This window comes from Semicossyphus pulcher, unplaced genomic scaffold (assembly GCF_022749685.1).
Source record: "Semicossyphus pulcher isolate SPU_LCO1_2020_fin unplaced genomic scaffold, fSemPul1.0.p SCAF_18, whole genome shotgun sequence".
NCBI classification, from domain to species: Eukaryota; Metazoa; Chordata; class Actinopteri; order Labriformes; family Labridae; genus Semicossyphus; species Semicossyphus pulcher.
The window spans coordinates 18,165,288-18,184,330 of NW_027211691.1; the positions used below are offsets into that span (position 1 = coordinate 18,165,288).

A 19,043-nucleotide genomic window follows, 5' to 3' on the forward strand; every position below is an offset into this window, starting at 1 on the left:
TACTCCTCCTACTTTCATCTATAGGATAACCATCGGATCAAAATATTAATTTGTCAAATTATGTTTTATGAGCAAATACACCAAAGACATTTCCCTCTTTCTTAGCCGTATTTCGTGTTTAGTGCTTACTAGCCGACGTTAGCATGCTAACCTGAGAATTTAATATGCCTGCCAAACATAAACATTAAAGCTTTGTCTTTATGAACATGTTGATGTAAGCATTAAACATGTTTCAATGCATCCCATCGTAGTGCTCAACAAATCTTGGTTTAACATTGTCAATATATTTTTGGTGTTATACAAGAAAGAAGTGCAAGAAGAGTCATTTTTTAAAACTTCTTTAATGAACAACTATTTACAATTTCGTAAGCCAACAATAGATTAATGAACAGCCCATGGAGAATGCTAACAAGAAGCACAGTTCACAAAAATCTTGCTAATTGTATTGACAAGACATCTCAACCTCTATTGATTTTATCAGGCGTTTGATCTTTTAATGTTCTTCAATATGTTGATTTGTTGTTGTAAAAAAAATAATCTGTACATTTTTCACAAATGAAATAATCACATTAAAGCTGTTATAGATTATTTACTGATACGTTCCTGTCCCTAATTCACCGAGTCCAGTGCCCGTGCTTGTATGAATTGGTATTTAATTGAAAAAACAGGGTTTGATTGAGATTTAGTTACCAGTACAGTGATCCAAAATAATGTAGGAGACTAGGATGAAAATATTTAATCATACAATTTCGTAGTAATGATTACAAATGTTCTCATATCTTCTATGCTTGTTCATTCTGCTCTATGTTGGCCACCAGCCCCTTAGCGTCTACAGGGGCTCGGATTGGATTGGTGAAGTATAACTTATTGTCAAAGGTGCTTTCTCCCAAGACAGGGGTGGGTATCCGTTTGCGGAAAAGGAGGAAGGCACCAAGACCAACTATGGCTATTACAACTACTACAATACCCACAGTGATGCCAGTAGACCCGTGTGAAGCATCCTCAATAACATGAGCTTAGAAGAAAAAACATAGACAAATATTAACAGTGGCATAACTCAATTTTGAAGCATCATACTGGTATTTTAGGTCAAATAACTTACCAACAGATGGTGGCTTTTCTGTAGGTGGAATAACTAAAAAAAACAAAAAACAAATACTAAGTATAAGAAGCTAATTGGTTAATTCAAAGCTACATGACAGCTGAGAAACGTACCTTTGGCTCTTTTGCAGATGCAAGGCCTACTTCTATAGCAGCTGCTTGTAGCCCACTGTCCACTTTCAGAGTTGATTTCCACACATGGGTCTGATTTCGGCATCCCCGGTTTCCAGTTGGTGTAGTCCACAACACTGTTATCGAACCACCTCCACTCACCTTAATCAAGGAACCAGATATGAAGGAAGAGTTATGTCAGGACTTTATATTTTTCTAGAGAATGTTTTACATGTTTTTCTTACTTAAGGATGTTTTGATGTTCAAATGTATTCTTACATGTTTGTCTTGTAAGAATTCTTCACATTTGTTAAGCGTTGTTTAGTATGTATTTGGGCAGCGTCTTTAGATGTTAGTCAAAGGAATTGCAAGACACTGAGACTGAATTGAGAGTAAACCACGCTCACGTTCATGAGTCTTGTAGAGGCCGATCCAGAAGGACTTGGAACCATCTTGTAGAACCTTTAGGTTCCTGTCTATGAACATAGCCTCTTGAGGGTCCTCGATACTCACCAGAGTAGCATCTGATGAACACAACCATAATAGAATACTGTCAAGATTGTATACACACACAGATTACATTTTCATTATGGAAATTCTTCAAATATACCCCTTTTCAGACATTCAACTGAGGAAGAGGCCCAACTGCCATCGTAATAGTTGATGAACGAATAACAATGGCCTCTGAAAGGTATCCAGGCTGTTCGCCCTTGTGGTTCTGGACATTTGCCAGGTAGCTGTGGGGGCTCAGTGGGCGCTACCTCTGAAAAGGAGACAGAAGATAGCATGCTTATTGTTTGTGTACTATACGCTGTATATATAGCAGTAGAATGAATAGAAAGATTTTCTGACCTGGTGACCTCTTACAAATTGAATAGTATGTATTGGTACACGGTGCAGTCTTCCATTTTCCATCAACATCCATATACACACAGCCATAGTTGTTTTTAGGCTCGTCCATGCCCCATTTGGTGTATGACAGCAGCCAGTTATCGACCCATTTGAAACGCCCACCAGTCTGTGAAAAAAGAGTAAGTAGTTGCATAAGCGACAGTTTATTCAGAGCTAAAAGGTCCCCGTCTAAATTCTTAAATCCTGTTTTCATTTGTGGTATACATCAACAGGTAAGCCTCTTACCACATTGCTGTTGAGGCCGATCCACACCGGCTCATTGTGCTTGGAAATCTGCAAGGTGACGTATGCATGGCTTATTGGGTCTCTGATACTGGCCAGTTCGGCATCGTCAGCTTGGCATTGCCTCCTTGCCTCGTCCCACTTCATCTTCTGGGCTACCAGTTTATAAGAGTCATTGCCAAGTTTGCTGAAAGTCTTTGGTAGCACAGTCGTGGCTGGGACTACAATCTGAGAATCTTTGTTAACAAAGAAGATCAGTTATTATTGACATCCCAGGTTGGCATTAACACAAGGCAGTGTAACTCTAGCTAATGTCGCCTTGCAGAAACTTTACTCACCAACATTTCTTTTACAGATGAAACCAAGTTTTGTGTAACAGTCCTCAACCTTCCAGAATCCGGTCATTTTCAAGGTGCTGCCCACCATTACGACACAGTCAAACACCTTGAAGGCAATTTGAGAGGATTAAACAATAAAATCAAAAACGCTTTTTACTGATTTATATTTTTTACAACTGGAACAAATGAATAGTTAAGAAATTAAATAATTCAAAGCAAGAAGTAAAACTCCCAGATGACAAAACGAAGTTCTGCTACAACAATATGCATTTGATTTTTTGACTCTTTTTGGTGGGATTCCTAACAAATGATTAACATCTGAAATGTAACAAATGGATTTATCTCGATAATGCTTTACTAGGGTAAAAAAGAAAACTTGTTTCACTACTGACTATATATTATTTTTTCTATGCCTATAAGGCCAAAAGAACATAAGATAAAGAAGCTGAAGTTGAAGAAACCTCATCCATTGACTCATATCGTCCATCCGGCGATCGTGTAGGATGCCCCTTGGCCCAGTTTGTGTAGGATATGCCTTTGCCATCCGTCCACACAAAGTGCATCTCCCAGTTGACATCATTCATGCCAATCCACAAATCTTCATTGTATCGCAACATCTGTGTTGTTAGGAATGCTACACGGAAAGAAACAATTGGTTTATTTACATTACACTTCATAAATGCACAGTGAAAACTTTATAGACGACCAAAAAAGTAAGTTGCTCGTCAACATTAGAAACACATTGCTTGTATCGCTCACCTTGCTCTTTCTCATTGAGGACCGAAGCCAGATTTCCCCCTTGGTTGAAGCAGTAAGCCCGGGCATCCTGCCAGTTCTTCTTGTCTTTTCCCACAACTGTTTTGTAGCACTGTGTAAAAGAATTAGCTTTGTGTGTTAGATGAAACCTTTGTATTTTTTAAAGACATTCATGTAAGGCAAAGTATTAGTATTTGAGTATTCTGTGTTGTACGCAGTTATATCCTTACCTTTCCTCTGAAAGGTTGCCACTCTGGGGCACACCCTCCCTTAGAAGCAGGGGTTGGGGCCACTGTTGTATTAACAAAACCGCTGCTTCTTTTGCAAATAGAAGGCAGCTCCAACCCACAGTTAATATCATTCCAGTACCCTGTATGTGCAGAGAAAATGAAAAATGTGATCAAATGAAATTCATCGTTATGGTGTTCCCAAATATTCTTTGAAAGCAGCACAATGTTGTGTGTCTCTGCATTAGACTTACCCATGCCTTTGTAAATAGTCACACAGTTTTCATCATTATTAGCAAAGTTGGGCTCATTCTTTTCCCATGCGGTGTATGTAATAGGTGTGCCATCCAACCAGCTGAAAAGGGAAAAAATCATTTATTTATTAATTTATAACATCTGTATTTGTGATTCCAATTAAGTTTTTACTTTAAGGTTTTACTTACCTAAATGATTTATCGAAATTCACCGTCAAGCCAATGTAGTACTGACCCTGTGAGCCTCTGTTTATCTGTTGTAACACAAGTAAAAAAAGATACATTCAATTTAAATACAAAATGTTGTAATATTTGTTGTTTTGGAAAAAACTACTCAGAACTTCTTGCCTGTTTCCAAAGGAACTTCCTCTCACTCTCCCCTGTGATGACCGCAAGTTCACCAAAGTTTTTTTTGCAGAAGGCTCTCGCACCTTCCATATCCAGTTCCTCAGCGTTGATGAAATACTGTGTGTCATTGTATATAACCCAGCCATCATCTGTTTTGTTCCATACTGTTAAAGGGACAAAACCGTTATCAGATTTCTCACAGACACAATATAAGGGTAAAAAGCAATGAACTGACAGACCACTATTTCCATCCTTATAGTCAAGCTTCTAACTGGACTAAATTGTTTAAACAGAAATATTTGAGCTCAGCAAATGTGCCACTGCCTACCTGTTTCAACTACGGCAGGCTCAGGTTTAGGAGTCTCACCTGAAAGTTAAAGAACCATGAAGGAAGTGTCTCATAAGCAGGGCAAAGCTCCAATTTCACATCACACAATTTGGGCACATGGCTCTATGTAAACAGAAGCTCAATGATGAGACTCATCAGCGTTACCTTTTCTTATCTGGCATATCCAGTTATTGTAGGCCTCACAGATGCGATCATTCCAGGACAGTCCATAGTAAAAAAGGGCCTCTGCACAATGTTCGTTTTCATTGTGGTTATTTGGTTCACCGAAGCCCCAGTTTTCATAGTTGGACTAGCTCACGGTTTTTGAAAATAAAACACAATCAGCAAGGGTCATAAATGACAGCAAATAAAGCTTTTATGTAAAAAAAAAAAATGAAGTGCTACATACAGCTGACCCATCACTCCAGACAAAACCTTCACTGGTACCCAGGCTGAAGCCAATCCAGGCTTGTTCAGATAAATGAAACCTTTATGACAGTGGAAAACACCAGCACTGATTATTATTCAAACGGTTGAGTAAAATAATGTGATTTCTGAGGGGGAAAAGATGTCAGGCTAACATACGGAGCATTTCCCAGGTCCTCCCCACTGTGTATGCTCATCAGGTTCCCACCAATGGCCTTGCAGAAGTCCTCTGCTTCTTGCCAAGTTCTTTTAAGGTGGTTTGCCTTTCTGTAAAGCTTTTAAATGAGTGAAAATGAAAAGTGTGAGTAATCATGTTATTCTCTTAAAATCACATTCATTTCACTGATTAGTGAAGTTTAGCCACCTACTTTGTAGCATACATTCCTGTCTGCAACCGGGGTCCACCCAGTCTCACAGCTCAGGGTCGGGGTGGTGGGTGGAACTGTTGTCACATGTATACCTTCTGCTGGTTTCTTGCATATATACTTCTCCTTGTTGCTGCAGCTGACAACATCCCATAATCCGGCAAAAGACCCAGTTGTCATGGCAACACATCCTTGGTTTCTGTCTATTAGTAAAGGGACCAAAAGATACGGAAAGAAAATAGATAAACTGAGCTTAAACATGTAATATCACCATTAATTGTCAAGATCAAGAAATGCATTTAGGCCTAAATAATGAATGTAGATGAAGAAAACTTATTATACCATAAATGGCCAATGTTTTTAAAGCAGTCCAGTGGCATAGTGGTGCCTCAAACTGAATGTTAGAATCAGCATGCTAACCTGGTCAAAATTCCAGTGTTTACATGGTGATTTTTAGCAGGTATAATGGCTGCCATGTTCACCCTGTTAGCATACCAACATATGCTTGGTAGCACTAAACATAGGCTAAAGGGGAAGCTGATAGGAACTGCCATATGTATGCCTCCAGGTATTTAGTTGTATACTAAAATTTTGACAAATTCAAATGATCACACCATGATGATGCTCTCCAAAATGTTTAGGAATTCCCAAAGTTAAAACAGTTGAATTGAAGGGGGATATGTCCGTACTAAATATCAACAACATTCAAAGCCTATAAACTATTAAATTAAAAAAAGTTAATATAACTTGCAACATCAGACAGTATGAAAATTAGCTTAGACGCAATAATACACAGCTAAAGAGGTGTTCTGTACCTGGCATGCCCATGTTAAAATGAGTGAAGGAGACTTTTCTTCTGGTGGTCCACTTGAAAGTGTTTCTGTCGTCTGTGTTGGTAAGACCTGTCCAAAAATACTTCTCTGGTCTCAAACCCACCAAACTGACCAAGAAGGCATTCTCATATCTGCATGAAAACATGTACAGCAGAAACATGAGACTTTTAGTCGAAATGGAAATAAATCTTTACTTTCAGATGCCACAGAGCAAGATGTCACAATTTCTCAGCACAAAATAACATCAAAACAAACTACATTGCCTTTTTCATTAACGAAGACCACACCATCAACAAAGTTGTTTGAAATGTACTTATGAAAAGATTGTGTGAGTATTGGATTCGCTTGCAGTCTGCATTGAGGGGAAGCTTCAGTTGGGAACTGCCCAACATCGGGGCATGACAGACTTACAATTTTTGGAATTTTTGTGGAGAAGTCAGGCATCATTGAAGAGACGGACAAGGACTGGAATGTTATGGTTGATAGGCAACAGAAGGCTTCTGGCAGGATATCAAAGAATTTTGATTTTCTTTGAAACCAAAGGTTACAGGAAGTAATATGAACCTTACCAGTGGACGCCAAAGTCAGTTGATTGGGAGCTTTGAAATGGCTGGTGCTTTTGAGAGCCTTAACCCTTTTCCATTGTACCATTGTAATGTTGTAAAGCTTTAAAGGAGAGGATAGTACTACCATTGGGTGCTGAAAGATCTATTAGATGTGTTTTTTTTCTTCAAGGAAGAAGTTCAAGGAATATTTCCACATGTTTTTGCTGAAGAGATATCATGATGGGAGGATAGATCTTTGTAGTTATGGAGCAATGGCATCTCGGCACAAAATGCCTTGGCAACACTTGGCTAGTGCAGTTGCTCAATGTAGGCAATGGGGTTCCCTGGCATCCCAGTGCCAAATGCCCTGGCTATAGTAAGATGGTGCTGTTGCTGGATGTAGGCCAAATGCACTAGCTAAAGCAAGGTGCAGAGATTGCTTAAGGTAGGCAGTGGGGGGTCTGGACACCCATTGACTAATACGCCTGCTAGAGTAAGGTGCTGGGGTTCTTCAGAGGGTTCTATGGATAGTGAAGAGACCTTGTAACAAACAGAACTATTTTACAGTAGTTAACCATGTTGCTGGTAACAGTTCAGTAGTGTCATGGAACAAAATTCTAGGCACAGAGGTAGCAGAGAAATGAGGTTTTAGGTACTGGATCTGTCAGCTTGAAACATTAGATATGCTCATCTTGATCTCCAATCGAATTGATTGGATTTTACCGAGTGCACAGTTTTGAGCTGTTCTGGCACAGAATGCAAGAGCAAAAGAGGAGGAGAGGGTTTGATAAGCGTGGTCCTGTCCCTGAAACTATGTGAGAAAGCATTCCTAAATTGATACCAAATGAATGCAGAACTTGAATGTAGCGTACAGCTCTTGTTTTAAGATTCATGTTAATTAAAGTGATTGATATACTTTACAAAACTTATTTGTGAGATCTTTATTTTCACAAAAAACAAGAAAAAATACCTGTCAGCAATATCCACCAGGTAAGAACCAGTCTCTGAGCATGTCCGCTTTGCCTCCTCAAATGTTTTTGTCTCCAATCCAATGTTGTAACAGTAGGAACCAAACCTGACTGAACCCTTGAGATGGAAAAATACACTGTAATTCAGAATCTGATAAAGGCTTTGTTGTATAACTACACTCATTATTTGAGTTACATCACTCACAAGTTTGCATCCTGGGTTAGCCTCCTCATGAGCACCCCCAGCTGGTGTAACAGAGGCCTTCTTCTTACAGATGTAGCCATATGGCTTCTCACACATGTGGTCAGCCCACCTGCCATCCTTTATGGGCCACGCACAGCAGATTAGAACAGCACCATGGTCACGTTCATCAACAACATTTTACACTTTGCATTTGCATTTAGACAGTTATGGGTGTTACCTTTCCTCTTATAAGGACACAGTCTTCCTGGTGGTTGGTGGCATGAGATGGCTCACCAGTGTGCCACTGGGTGAATGTAACAGAGGAGCGATCAGACCATTCAAACAGCATCTGGTTAACCTGATCATTAAAGCCAATCCAGAGCACATCTGTAGGCACTAAAGGGATTTAAATGCATACAAAAATGTTAATATTATCAAGGTGTTTGGTTTCGCAGACATTTTGGAAAAAATATTTCTTGCACAGAGTTAGATAATGTTCATTTGTACACAATAATATGAAGCACCCGTTTATCACATTGCACATTGAATGGAAACAGAGGGAAAGGGCTGGCCTTTCTCTTTTCCAAACGAGGTGGCGATGTGTTGCAGGTTGTAACTTACTAAAGTTTGTTTCCCATGTTTCCAGTCATTATGATCAACTAGGCTATCTATAGCCTTATATGTACCGCACAGACGTGAGAGTGGTATTAACCATCTTATCCAACTCTCGCAGGAAAGTTATTGAGCACACTACAAGATGTCGAACTATAACTTTAAAATGAATCTTATTACAAAAGGCTGTAGCATTGATATTTTTTGTAAAAAAGACAATTCAGTGGAAACATATTGCTCACTTACAGTATCCCAATTGCGATATTACGAAGCTCTGCTCTTCTATATTGTGTATGCTTGCCAGATCTCCCCCCTCTTTGTGACATGCAGCCAGAGCGTCTCTCCACATCTTTTTGCTCCTCTCCAGGTAGTAACAGTTACTTGCATATGGAACCCAATGACTGGGGCAGAAACTTGGTTGGTCCTTGTCTGCAGATAAAACCAAAAGAGTTGAAAATATTTGATCGAGTGATTCTTCATAATACAAACGGATAATTTGGAAGTGTGATATTATTTTACTTGGCGGTGGAGGCAGGCTAGGAGAGTTTCCTTTGCGACAAATGTAACCAAGTTTCTTGGTGCAGGCAACGCTCTCCCATTTTGAGGCTTTTCCAGTGTTCATGGTTGCACAGGAAAGCCCCGGCTCAGATGAGGGATGACCTATTTAAGAATGATCCTGTTATCTTTTGTTTTTAATGTAGAAAATGTAATTAATAAAACATTTGTAAAATCTGTTGTTCCAACTGCACATGCGTGGGCACAGGTTCATTTCAGATCACCCAAAAAGCCTACTGTTGCAATCTTTCAGCCAGTCACATTAAGTAAAGCCAAATTATACAATGATGCTCTGTTACTCTCACAGTATATTACTTGTCTTCACTAACCTGGGGCCCAGTTTAAATATCTGAATGGGTTTCCATTGCTCCACTGCCATCCACTCTCAAAATCCAGGCTGTGTAGTCCAATCCACATAGATGTTCCCAAAGCAGTTGTCAACCCTGTTTCAGCCAAAAGAGTGTTATACACTGAAAGCTCAATGCAATGATATTTAGCATATGTAAAGAAAAAAAAAAGGCAGCTTCGTACCTGAAATGTAGGACTGTTCATGTAGTTCTACAATGCTGAGGAGGTCGCCTCCCTGCTGCTGGCAGCTCTTCCTGGCCTGATGCCAGGTCAATACTGACTGTGGGTTCCTCTGATACTGAACCCCTGTGACTGGGTCGGTGTCCCAGCCTGGAGTTGCTTCATCATTATAGACACACAAAGTACTAAACATCAGATAACTGTGGTTTTGTAAGTAGTAATCCTGCTTTCTTTTACTGTCCCTTTCCTGCTTTAGAGCAGAGTCGGGGGAAAGACGGCTTGAAAGAAGAGGAAAACTAGGACAGTGCTGTTTACAACTCATAAGAGAAAGAGGTAGTGTTGCTCCGCTGTGGGAGAGATAAATCTGCATGGTTTGTTAATCCTAATAATTCTACAGTAGATATGAAATGGTTGACACATGTCTCCTGCACTTACCTTTGGTGGGACAAAAGCCCCATTTCTTGTCTTTATCGTAATCTCTCTCTGTTGCACACCACAGCTGTCCATCTGAGCGACCGTCCTTTGTGCACTCCGCATACCACTTCTCCATGAACTTAAATGGAAACTGACAAGGTCCTCCAAAGGCATTGCCCCCTATTGTGAAAATCTCTAAGGAGACACACATCATGAATTTAACGTGAATACGTTTCGCAAAATGCTCTTGATCACGAAGCCTTAATCTGATTGTTGACCATGGTTGTATCATGCTGTTATAAAAGCCGCTCTTTGGGTTTAGGTTTAGACAAGATCTTGGAATCTGGCTTCAGTCACAGAAGGAAAAGTGAGATTGTCTACTGAGACTTGTTGCCATCAAGTTCTTCTACACCACACAAACTGTTGCCACAAATTCTAAAGCACACCATCCATCATAGCTAACACAATTAATCATGTACGCTATTGTTTGTCATTTGAAATTGGTCCAGATCAAAAATATAGTGGAACAGACAGTCCACATACTTTTGGCCACATATTAATGGCTAAAATGTTAAATCAGTGACATAAAATGCTTTTACTAATTTGCTGAGCATCTGCCCGTACATTAGCATTTTCTGAAGCCTGCTAGACACTCTGCTGATGGTAGATGTTCGATTGTCCTCATTTACAGACAGGAGTACTTTTACATTTGATTCATAGTCTGCTGTAACAGTCAGACGACAGGTATGCCAGGATCTGGTTATTGGGTCAACAACTGCCACAACTTCATTTTGAGTGCACCTTTATCAAACACCGACGATTCTGGAATTCTGTACAATCATTTTTCGATAGTCTAAAAACGTTCGATATCTGGCCCTAAGCTCTCTCTCCTCAGTTTGAAGACTACAATATGTTGTGCGTTTAAGGGTGATTTTCTTAAAAGCTGTACTACTTATAATGACTTTATTTTAGCATGCTGTATCTGATGTTAAATATGTTGGAATAATATGAATGTATCCTTTTCCACAATTAGCTAAAAGCAACAATAATTTATCAATAGCGGACTAAATCATCAACTAAATTTGGATCTGATCTGAATGTCTCTTTTAGTACTTTGAAATTTAGCAACCTCCATTGCAGACTTTCTGAAACAACCTTTCTAGAAAACTGCAGGTAACTATAGTAACGTTAGTTTTGTTTCCACAATGCTTACCTTGAAACCCCTTTGAGCAAAGGTCACCCCGGGTGCCAAATATCCTCCACCGGCTCCAGAGTCCTGAACCTTGATAGATCATTACGCTCCTCTCGTTGTGGTTGCCCCAGTTTAAGTGCAGGTCCTGGTCTTTAAGGCCAAAGAGGGTCTCATTCTTGCACTGCCAGTGTTGAAGGTTATTACTCTCATCGCATTCGAAGAGGATCACCTTTACCCAGTCTTTAATCGCTGTAGCTCCTAGACAGAGCTTGAGGGACAGACTGAGGATGCGTGATTCAGAGGCCCAACGAAACTGCTGCTCTTTTGCATGAGGATTACAAGGGGCCACCGTTACTGAGTTGGCCCTCTCCACCTTTATGCACTTGTTGTGGTTCTCGTTGAAGATCAGGAAGGAGCCGCTATCTGGAGCAGAACAGAACAGCTTCAAAAGCAAGTGGTGACGGACAATTTAAAATTATTGTACAATCCAGTAACTCACCTAAGTAGATAAAAAAATACGTCAGGGGTACGTACCTATGTCGGCAGTAATGCAGAGGACTTGCAGAAGACAGAGGACCACAGCAAATTTTAAACAGGGTAACATTATCCTCAACGTGTGGTTTGCACTCAGTGGTGGATGAGGTTGTAGGAGAGTTTTCCAGTCATGAGAGAGGGGGTCTGGTGCGTGCTAAGGTGTGTGAGAAACAGTGACATAGAGACTTGGTGCTCTCCCCCCCTTAGTCACATTGATGGACATCCTGTCACATGGGTAGCTAAGGTTGGTCAAATGACAGCAGTTTCCACGAGCTTCCACATAATTTTTGGCGAAGGAACGCAGGAAGTGGGAAGCAAGCAATCTCATCTCACCCTTGCACAAGACACTGAAAGTCATCAATGGTAGCTTCAAAGAACAGACTCAGGGTAGGGCACAGATTCTATTTTTACTCAATCAAAGGCTTAGGAGGAACTAGATGATGAGTTTGAGGAATTAGTTTATCCAAGCAGGGTCCCAAATATTGTCTGATGTATTATAAATAGGCCTTCAGTCTGAGCTAAATTGGGATAATGAACCCAGAGAGCAGATGTCAGATTCAGCAAGACTGGCTTTGATTAGGTTTCAGGTGTGAACAGATTTAGGAGAATCACCTCTGATCAGGAATGTGCTAGTATCATTATTACTGAGCCAGAATAAATAAAGATTAAATAATTTTTTGCAGCACTTTGCTGATGTGAGGGTTTTTTTTCGTGGGATAGAAGCCCCCAGGAGGTCTGCAAGGCTTCGGGTTTATGCAGACACGTTACAAGTCAGTAGAAAGAGGGGACAGGAGGAAATCCTGTTTCCTTTTGGGGGAAGTGAGTGGAGATCTGTCCACTTTGGCCTCATACTGCATGGATGACCAGCAGCAGTACATTTGCAAAAGGGGCACTGCGCAGTTTGCCATGTACCTGTTAAAAGAAAGTGTCCTTTATATTGACAATTCTGAATTAAGAATAACTGCAAGTGGTAAATATATCCATCCATCTATCTATTCATCCATAGTTAGATTTATCTTGTATCTGGTCTCTGGGAATGAGAACCATGAGGCTGTTTTACTGGGTGCATCTGCATTGGTTAGTGGGTATCTCTTTTGATACAACCATCAGAGATTTCCAGAGTCACTGGGGTTGGGCAAAGGGCACACGTTGGATCATTGCCAAACCACTGATTGAAAGTCTTTAGAGTTGGAAGCAGATCATTTGTAACTCTGATTATAGAGCTTCCATCTCCCATAGGTCCCTCCAGCTGATCTTTCTCCTCTCCAAGCCCTCCATATTTATCAAGGCAGAGAGACTTAGACACTTCATGCCCTCTCCTCCCGTCGGTGCGCCTCCTGGACCAAAAATCTCCTGTGTTCTGATGATGGGGCCTTCACCAAGTTGATTGCTTGCTCCTAGTCAAAAGCCCCCTCTTCCCTGCTGGACTTTTCCCTTGATGTGAGTGAGATCAACGTTTGTACGTCTCTCTAGGAAAGTGGACCTTAAGTATTACTTGCTTATGCAGTGCTAACCTCATGAGCCTCCCAAGAAAGCTCAAGGTTTCCAGTACTCCTTGGAGAGCATATATGGTACTCCATCAGGCCCGGATGCTTACGCTGCCCTGGCTATCTTTACTGCGTTCTCTGCCTCTTTCCATTTCAAGGCATTGGTGTCGAGATGGAATTCAGGAGTTCAATTGGTAGAACGGCTATCTGCTTTTACCTCTTTGTGTCATGGTGGACCTTCTACAGGTGTTCTTCCACCACCCATTTTGTTTTTCCAAAGGTCTTTTGTCCTTCATGAATGGATCTTTTGCAAACTTGTAAGGGTATTTTTATAACCGTGTTCTTGTTATCTGAGGACTCGGCTGGTTCTGGTTCTGCCTTTCTGCTTTGCCTTTTGCTGAAAAGTCTCCATAGTATTAGATAATGACACCCACCCCTTTCATCTTTTCCTAGTTTATAGTCTTTTGATTCATCGTTCACACACGAAAATTCTGATGACTTGAGCTTCAACATAAAAAACCAAAGACTACTATTGGGGCCAGAAAAACGTAAGAAAAAACACGAGTACCGACAGAGTAGGTGAGGTGTAGCAAAATTCTTGATTCTGGATGTTGTTCACTGAAAATTATCTCCACAAAAGGAGTATCTTGTGTTTTTTCGCGGGTCTGTTGTGTTGCATGACTTTGTGTCTTTAAGCTGTCATCGCTTCTGTTATCTGGATCATGTATGATTGCGGGAAGGGATGTGAGGAGAATGTTTTGCTGAATATAGTCAGGAAACCCGTTCCCCTGGGAGTGATTTGAAAGAGTTGTGATGAATTCCAGAGAAAAAGTTCAAAAACGTACTCTGCATATACTTTCAGTTCACTTCAGTACATTCTGCATACATGGTCAATTACATTCAAACTTAAAACGTATATCTGAATGTTTTTTTATTAATCTTACCAAAATATATATTTCAATGAACTCACACTTTTTTCTTTCAAGAAAATAACTTAGCAAAGAAAAACCTTATGGAAACAACATGAAGTTATGCTTTTACACATTCACTGCACTTTATGAGAGAAGGAAAAATAAATATCAAGTGACATTACAGGTACATTCCCAAAGTGCCATACTTGGTGAGGGTGAGGGGTAAAAAAGTGTGTTTGAACATAAAGGTAAAAAAATACATCACAACATTTGACGTGAAATGTCCTTTAGGGGAAAACATTGCTTAAAAGCTCCCTTTTGGCCTGTGAAAAGTACCATTATGCATTTTTATAAAATATCTCTTTGGCATAGATTAATTCATATTTTGGTTTGGTTGCACAAGCTGTTCATAAATCCATCACCAGGACTGTGCCTTAGTTACTTCAACCAAGTCCAGTTGCCTTTTGTATTAAATAAGAACAAACACTAGCAAGTTTCAAACTAGTGATTTACTAAAATAGGTCGCACCATTAAAACTTACGTTGTACCCAGGCTTAGTTTACATTTACAAAGAGCTAGTGCAACTCCCTCCTGAATCCTAGCATACTACAGTTCCTAATGGTGCCACTGAACTGCACCTTATACATGTTTTAATGTCGTCTTCAGTAGACGTTTTGATCTCAGAAGAACATCCTCTCTGTGTTGAAGACCCTCAGCTTAGTCATGAAGTTGAAATAGACAAAGGCGAGGAAGACCAGTAAGTTTTTCATCAGGTAGAGGAGGGGTGTTACGAAGCCAAAGAAGGCAATAAGGCCAACACGCACGAAGAAGAAAGGTAAGTCTTGCACAGCCACTCCTAGTGAGGAAAGCAGGGGGCTGTGGGGCATGACCACCACTCGCAGGCAAGACAGGTAGCTGAAGATGTAGATGGGGAACACCCAGCCTGAATAGTAGACCAGGGGGTCTCCTGCCACCCTCACCATCTCCACTGTGTCCATCCAGAACATAAAGCTGTCCACAAAAACATCCGCTCGAGCATCGCTGGCACACAGGAATCTCAGTGGACCCGTGTAGGTGTATGGAGGTATGCGGTATGCTGTGGTGCTTGCTGATCTTGAGCTCAATCCAGAGATACTAAATGGCCTCCCAGAATCACCAGGTATCCCCGGGACTGTCCCGTTGGTCTCTGGACGTGTGCCTGCTCCATTTTGGTTCCTGTCATTGTGCTGGCTGGCTCCCGGTGGCATAGGAGTTGGCACAACTTGCCCAGGCACAGCTGGCCCCGGCACAACTGGAGTGATGGGAGTTACTGGTGTTACCTGCTCCACATGTGTGAGGACAGTGGAGGGGATTTCAGCGTCTCTCTCCATATCATTAGCTAAGGAGAGAAAAAAAGATTTTACTGGTCAATTTAATGTAGTGTTGGTGTTCATATGGTTTGGACAAGAACCATAATATTCATCATGACTTATTTTTGAGTTTTGTTTGGCCAATGTTGTGAGAAAATACATGGTGAGAAAGCAGTTTAATAGAGATGCCACAGGCCACCTGCAGATCTTGTGATCTTAGAAATGCAACAATTAATCTGCTGTGTAGTCGAAGCCGAAGCTTCACGAGACAGCTGACGTTAGGGGTATTTTTCCAAGGAACACCACATGAACAGGGATTCACTCAAACCAAGTCAATGCCTCCCTTTCAGAAACAACATTGCTGAAGTTCTGCCCATTCAGCAGCGTTTTACAAGAAGTGTTCAGACATTTCCTGCTCATTTCCTGAGTTGAATATTTTGTATATGCTCAAGCAGAGCAAAAGAAAATTTCAATTTGTGTCTCTAAATTGGTTTAATTTCTGTCAAGAACAGTTTGCTCTGTACCGCTAGAACCGCAAGAATTTGGCGGAGGAAAGTGACGTGCTCACCCTGGCCGGTCAGTCTGCAGTGACGTATCCTCTCCACAACGTCAATACAGATGAGAGAGAAGAGGACTAGTGATACAGGGAGCTCCGTGAATGTATCACTTTTTATGTTGTTATTTATCTGAACCTGGGAAAACAGCCAGAGAAAAGTAGTTCAACATCAATGTAATTTTCACACCTCAGATCAATAAAGAACCTATCGATTTACCTCAGCGATAATGGATGTGTTTGCCAGGCATTTAAATCAACAATTCTGACCTCTCCAGTGCTAAGTCTGTAGGCCAAATCACTTGCAACTATGATGTTTGCCTGAGTCAGGACTTTATACTGACAGGACACAGAACAAAGCAGACAAGCTGGTCATCTAAGCAGAATTTATGGTTCTTATGTAAAAGACACCAGATAAGCAAAGGGCAAAAGGTCAAAGACTTGGGCTCTAGAAACTGCCTCATAAAACAGCAAGCAGGACCTGGGCTGCTGCCAGCGAGGAAGTTAAAATGTGCCTCATGGACAGATGACTCGACAAAGGCAGCTTAGACAGGAAGAGGATCCAAGCTGCTTATCAGTAGCTCCTTATCCATAAGGCTCCCCCGAGAACCAAAAGGTTTCTCACAAATCATCACCTCTGTTACACTCACAGAAGTCTCGCACTGTGATGCCAATAACTTCCAGGGTTTTAGATCATTTTGTTCCAAATATTTAGTTTAGCAAGAAACTTCACGGGGTGATAAAGACTCTCAGATATGGCACCATACGATTTATTGATCAAATTAAACATAAATTGGTGTAATCAAACAAATGAAACAAAAGGCAAACAACCCACAACATGTTGTACCTCAGAGCTGGCGATGAGAAAGGCAAAGCAGGGTAATGTGGACAGGATCACATATACGAGGGCCACAGGCCTCCTGATACAAAGACAAAGGAAGGGAAAGACAAAAAAGTAAGGAAGGAAGACAAAGGCAGTTGCAGGAATTGCTAACTCAGGATATTCACCAGCCAAGTGCAGTTCAAACCAGCTAGAGGCCTGCTCAGACTCAAACTAACTGGTCAGGTGTCAGGTCAGTGCAGCACTGGGATCTCGAATGCTGACTATACAGTGCTAGACCGGCTCCAGAGGCCCCTGACACCAGGACAAAAGCAGGAAAAACTCACCACTTCTTTCTTCCAACGAGGAACTTCTTCTTCATGAAGACCATGTACTTCAGGGGCACCCAGACCAGCAGGGCAGTGGAGGTGACATAGGCGATGGAGGAGGCCACAATCAACCAGTAGGCCGTGCTGCCATCGCCGGGGGGCTGCGCCGATGTCTTGACCTTTGCTACGATGACAGCGAACCTCTGCATGACGATGAAGAGTGGCACGCACAGGCCTGCAAACTGCAGCACCTCGCACAGGGCGAACTTCAGCGTCCTCCCCGTACCCATGCTGAGAGCAGCTGAAAAAAAGAAAAAAGAAAGGAGGGAGACAGGGGCTGTTGTCGCAGTGCGGCGACCCCTGTCCCTCTGAGGGCTGGTCAGGCCTCAGACCAGTGCATTGTCTGCCTCCACTAGCATTTTCCACACACCACAGCCCTGACTCTCTGCTCACCCAATTGCTTACACTGCACTAGGCATTGTATACCTTGGTGTGACGGTGATGTGAGTGGCCTTTTACTCTCTGCACAGGATACAAACAACTGTTGTGTAACTGCATCCTGAAGGATGCTTTTGAAGTTTATATCCTCATCTTATTTATCAGCCCCACGTAATTGATGGACTACATTATTCTGAGCATCTAAAACACATTTTGCTTTGCATTAATTATACTTACTCTCCTTGAAGATTGCCCAAATCAGCAAACATATGTGGACTTGCTAACACCCACAGTAAAAGCAACATCCAAGGGCTAGTTGCTGTTCACACGATGCCACAGAAAGCCCTGTCTTCTCACGTTTATACTGCCATCTAGTGGCAAAATGTGAAACCTCTGAAATATCTGAGGTCGCATGATGGGGGGAAAAAAATTCAATAATTTCTTACCAAGGATTTTCTAATCAATTTTATTTTGTGCTGGTGATGAACCAGATCCTGTTGATCATGATGAAACATGGGCCTGCTTGGGTCCCCAGGTCTTCAGTCCCAGTGCCTTGTAGAACCTTGAAGACCTCTAACATCAATAATACATATTATATAAACTACTGATATTGACGGCTATTTCATGTGGACACAATTCTTTCTTTTACTTTACACTACAGAAAGGCTAAATAAGTAGTCCATCTTTTTATTGTAACAACAACAAATCACGTTCAAAATATACATACATATACAATGTATGGTACATGTCATAAATGTTGTATTGTTTGACCAATAAAAAAAGTTACTAATTCGTTCCTCACATTCACCCTGAATCAACCCTCTTGCTGGGATCAGGATTATCCAGATCTTTTGGATCAAAGGTATCCCAATCCTACTCAGGAATTTTGCACAACACACACGGAAGGTTTGATGCAGATCAAAACAGAATTAGATCCTGCAATCTAATCCCGTTTAAAACCTTATTTTTCCTTCTTTTGAACCAATTTTTAAGTTATGAACTAACTGATAGCCTGAATCGGATCAGATTACTATTGAACAAGCCAGAACAGTACAGATTAAAACATATATTATCCCTTGTGCCAGGGATCTACAGCTACTACTGCAACTCTTATTGTAGTCTTCCTAAAGTAGAGAGATGAGAGACATTGGACATATTTATGTTCAGAGGAGTGGTGGAATTGATGGTTATGATACAAAGCACTGGACTGCATAAAAAAAAATTAATACAAGGGATGTTTAATAGAGTAAGACAGTCTGGTCCACCTGACTCATTGCCCCTTTATCTGACATTTATTTTGTTTTTGGTAGTTAAATGTTTGGGTTTGGGGAATTGCTCCAATTGGCCCTACCTTTCCGTAAAAAAAATTACAAATCACCTACTTAATTGTCAACTGCACACAT

At 41.1% G+C, this 19,043-nt stretch overlaps 2 protein-coding genes across 2 annotated transcripts; both read right to left on the reverse strand.

The window, feature by feature from the left end:
• Positions 1–344: 344 nt before the first annotated feature.
• On the reverse strand, positions 345–11,844 carry mrc1a (mannose receptor, C type 1a). The gene is made up of 30 exons (XM_069667572.1): positions 11,754–11,844; positions 11,241–11,642; positions 10,049–10,222; positions 9,617–9,772; positions 9,415–9,528; positions 9,050–9,190; positions 8,777–8,959; positions 8,157–8,314; positions 7,940–8,056; positions 7,737–7,852; positions 6,204–6,352; positions 5,392–5,591; positions 5,183–5,298; positions 5,007–5,085; positions 4,763–4,907; positions 4,598–4,636; positions 4,270–4,433; positions 4,111–4,175; positions 3,922–4,022; positions 3,671–3,810; positions 3,444–3,552; positions 3,146–3,318; positions 2,685–2,790; positions 2,350–2,582; positions 2,065–2,230; positions 1,823–1,975; positions 1,620–1,736; positions 1,216–1,374; positions 1,103–1,135; positions 345–1,015 (listed from the first exon to the last, which is right to left on the reverse strand). The coding sequence occupies exons 1-30, from the start codon at positions 11,821–11,823 to the stop codon at positions 783–785; spliced, it is 4,311 nt and encodes a 1,436-aa protein (XP_069523673.1). The 5' UTR covers positions 11,824–11,844; the 3' UTR covers positions 345–782.
• Positions 11,845–14,831: 2,987 nt separating this feature from the next.
• LOC138596226 (transmembrane protein 236-like) lies at positions 14,832–17,737 on the reverse strand. Its single transcript, XM_069667848.1, has 4 exons — positions 17,221–17,737; positions 16,901–16,973; positions 16,069–16,192; positions 14,832–15,529 (listed from the first exon to the last, which is right to left on the reverse strand). Exons 1-4 carry the CDS (start codon positions 17,490–17,492, stop codon positions 14,832–14,834), a joined length of 1,167 nt encoding a protein of 388 aa, XP_069523949.1. The 5' UTR covers positions 17,493–17,737.
• Between the last annotated feature and the right edge of the window lie 1,306 nt (positions 17,738–19,043).

What these genes read in the sequence shown, in the direction of transcription:
- LOC138596226 (XM_069667848.1), bottom strand. Translation starts at nt 17,492, where the DNA reads ATGGGTACGGGGAGGACGCTGAAGTTCGCCCTGTGCGAGGTGCTGCAG. An exon ending in CTCGTTGGAAGAAAGAAGTG is followed by an intron (nt 16,974 to 17,220) that starts GTGAGTTTTTCC and finishes TCTTTGTATCAG; the next exon opens with GAGGCCTGTGGCCCTCGTAT. An exon ending in CTGCAGACTGACCGGCCAGG is followed by an intron (nt 15,530 to 16,068) that starts GTGAGCACGTCA and finishes TTCTCTCCTTAG; the next exon opens with CTAATGATATGGAGAGAGAC.
- mrc1a (XM_069667572.1), bottom strand. Translation starts at nt 11,823, where the DNA reads ATGTTACCCTGTTTAAAATTTGCTGTGGTCCTCTGTCTTCTGCAAGTC. An exon ending in CTGCATTACTGCCGACATAG is followed by an intron (nt 11,643 to 11,753) that starts GTACGTACCCCT and finishes GTTCTGCTCCAG; the next exon opens with ATAGCGGCTCCTTCCTGATC. An exon ending in GGCAACCTTTCAGAGGAAAG is followed by an intron (nt 3,553 to 3,670) that starts GTAAGGATATAA and finishes TCTTTTACACAG; the next exon opens with TGCTACAAAACAGTTGTGGG.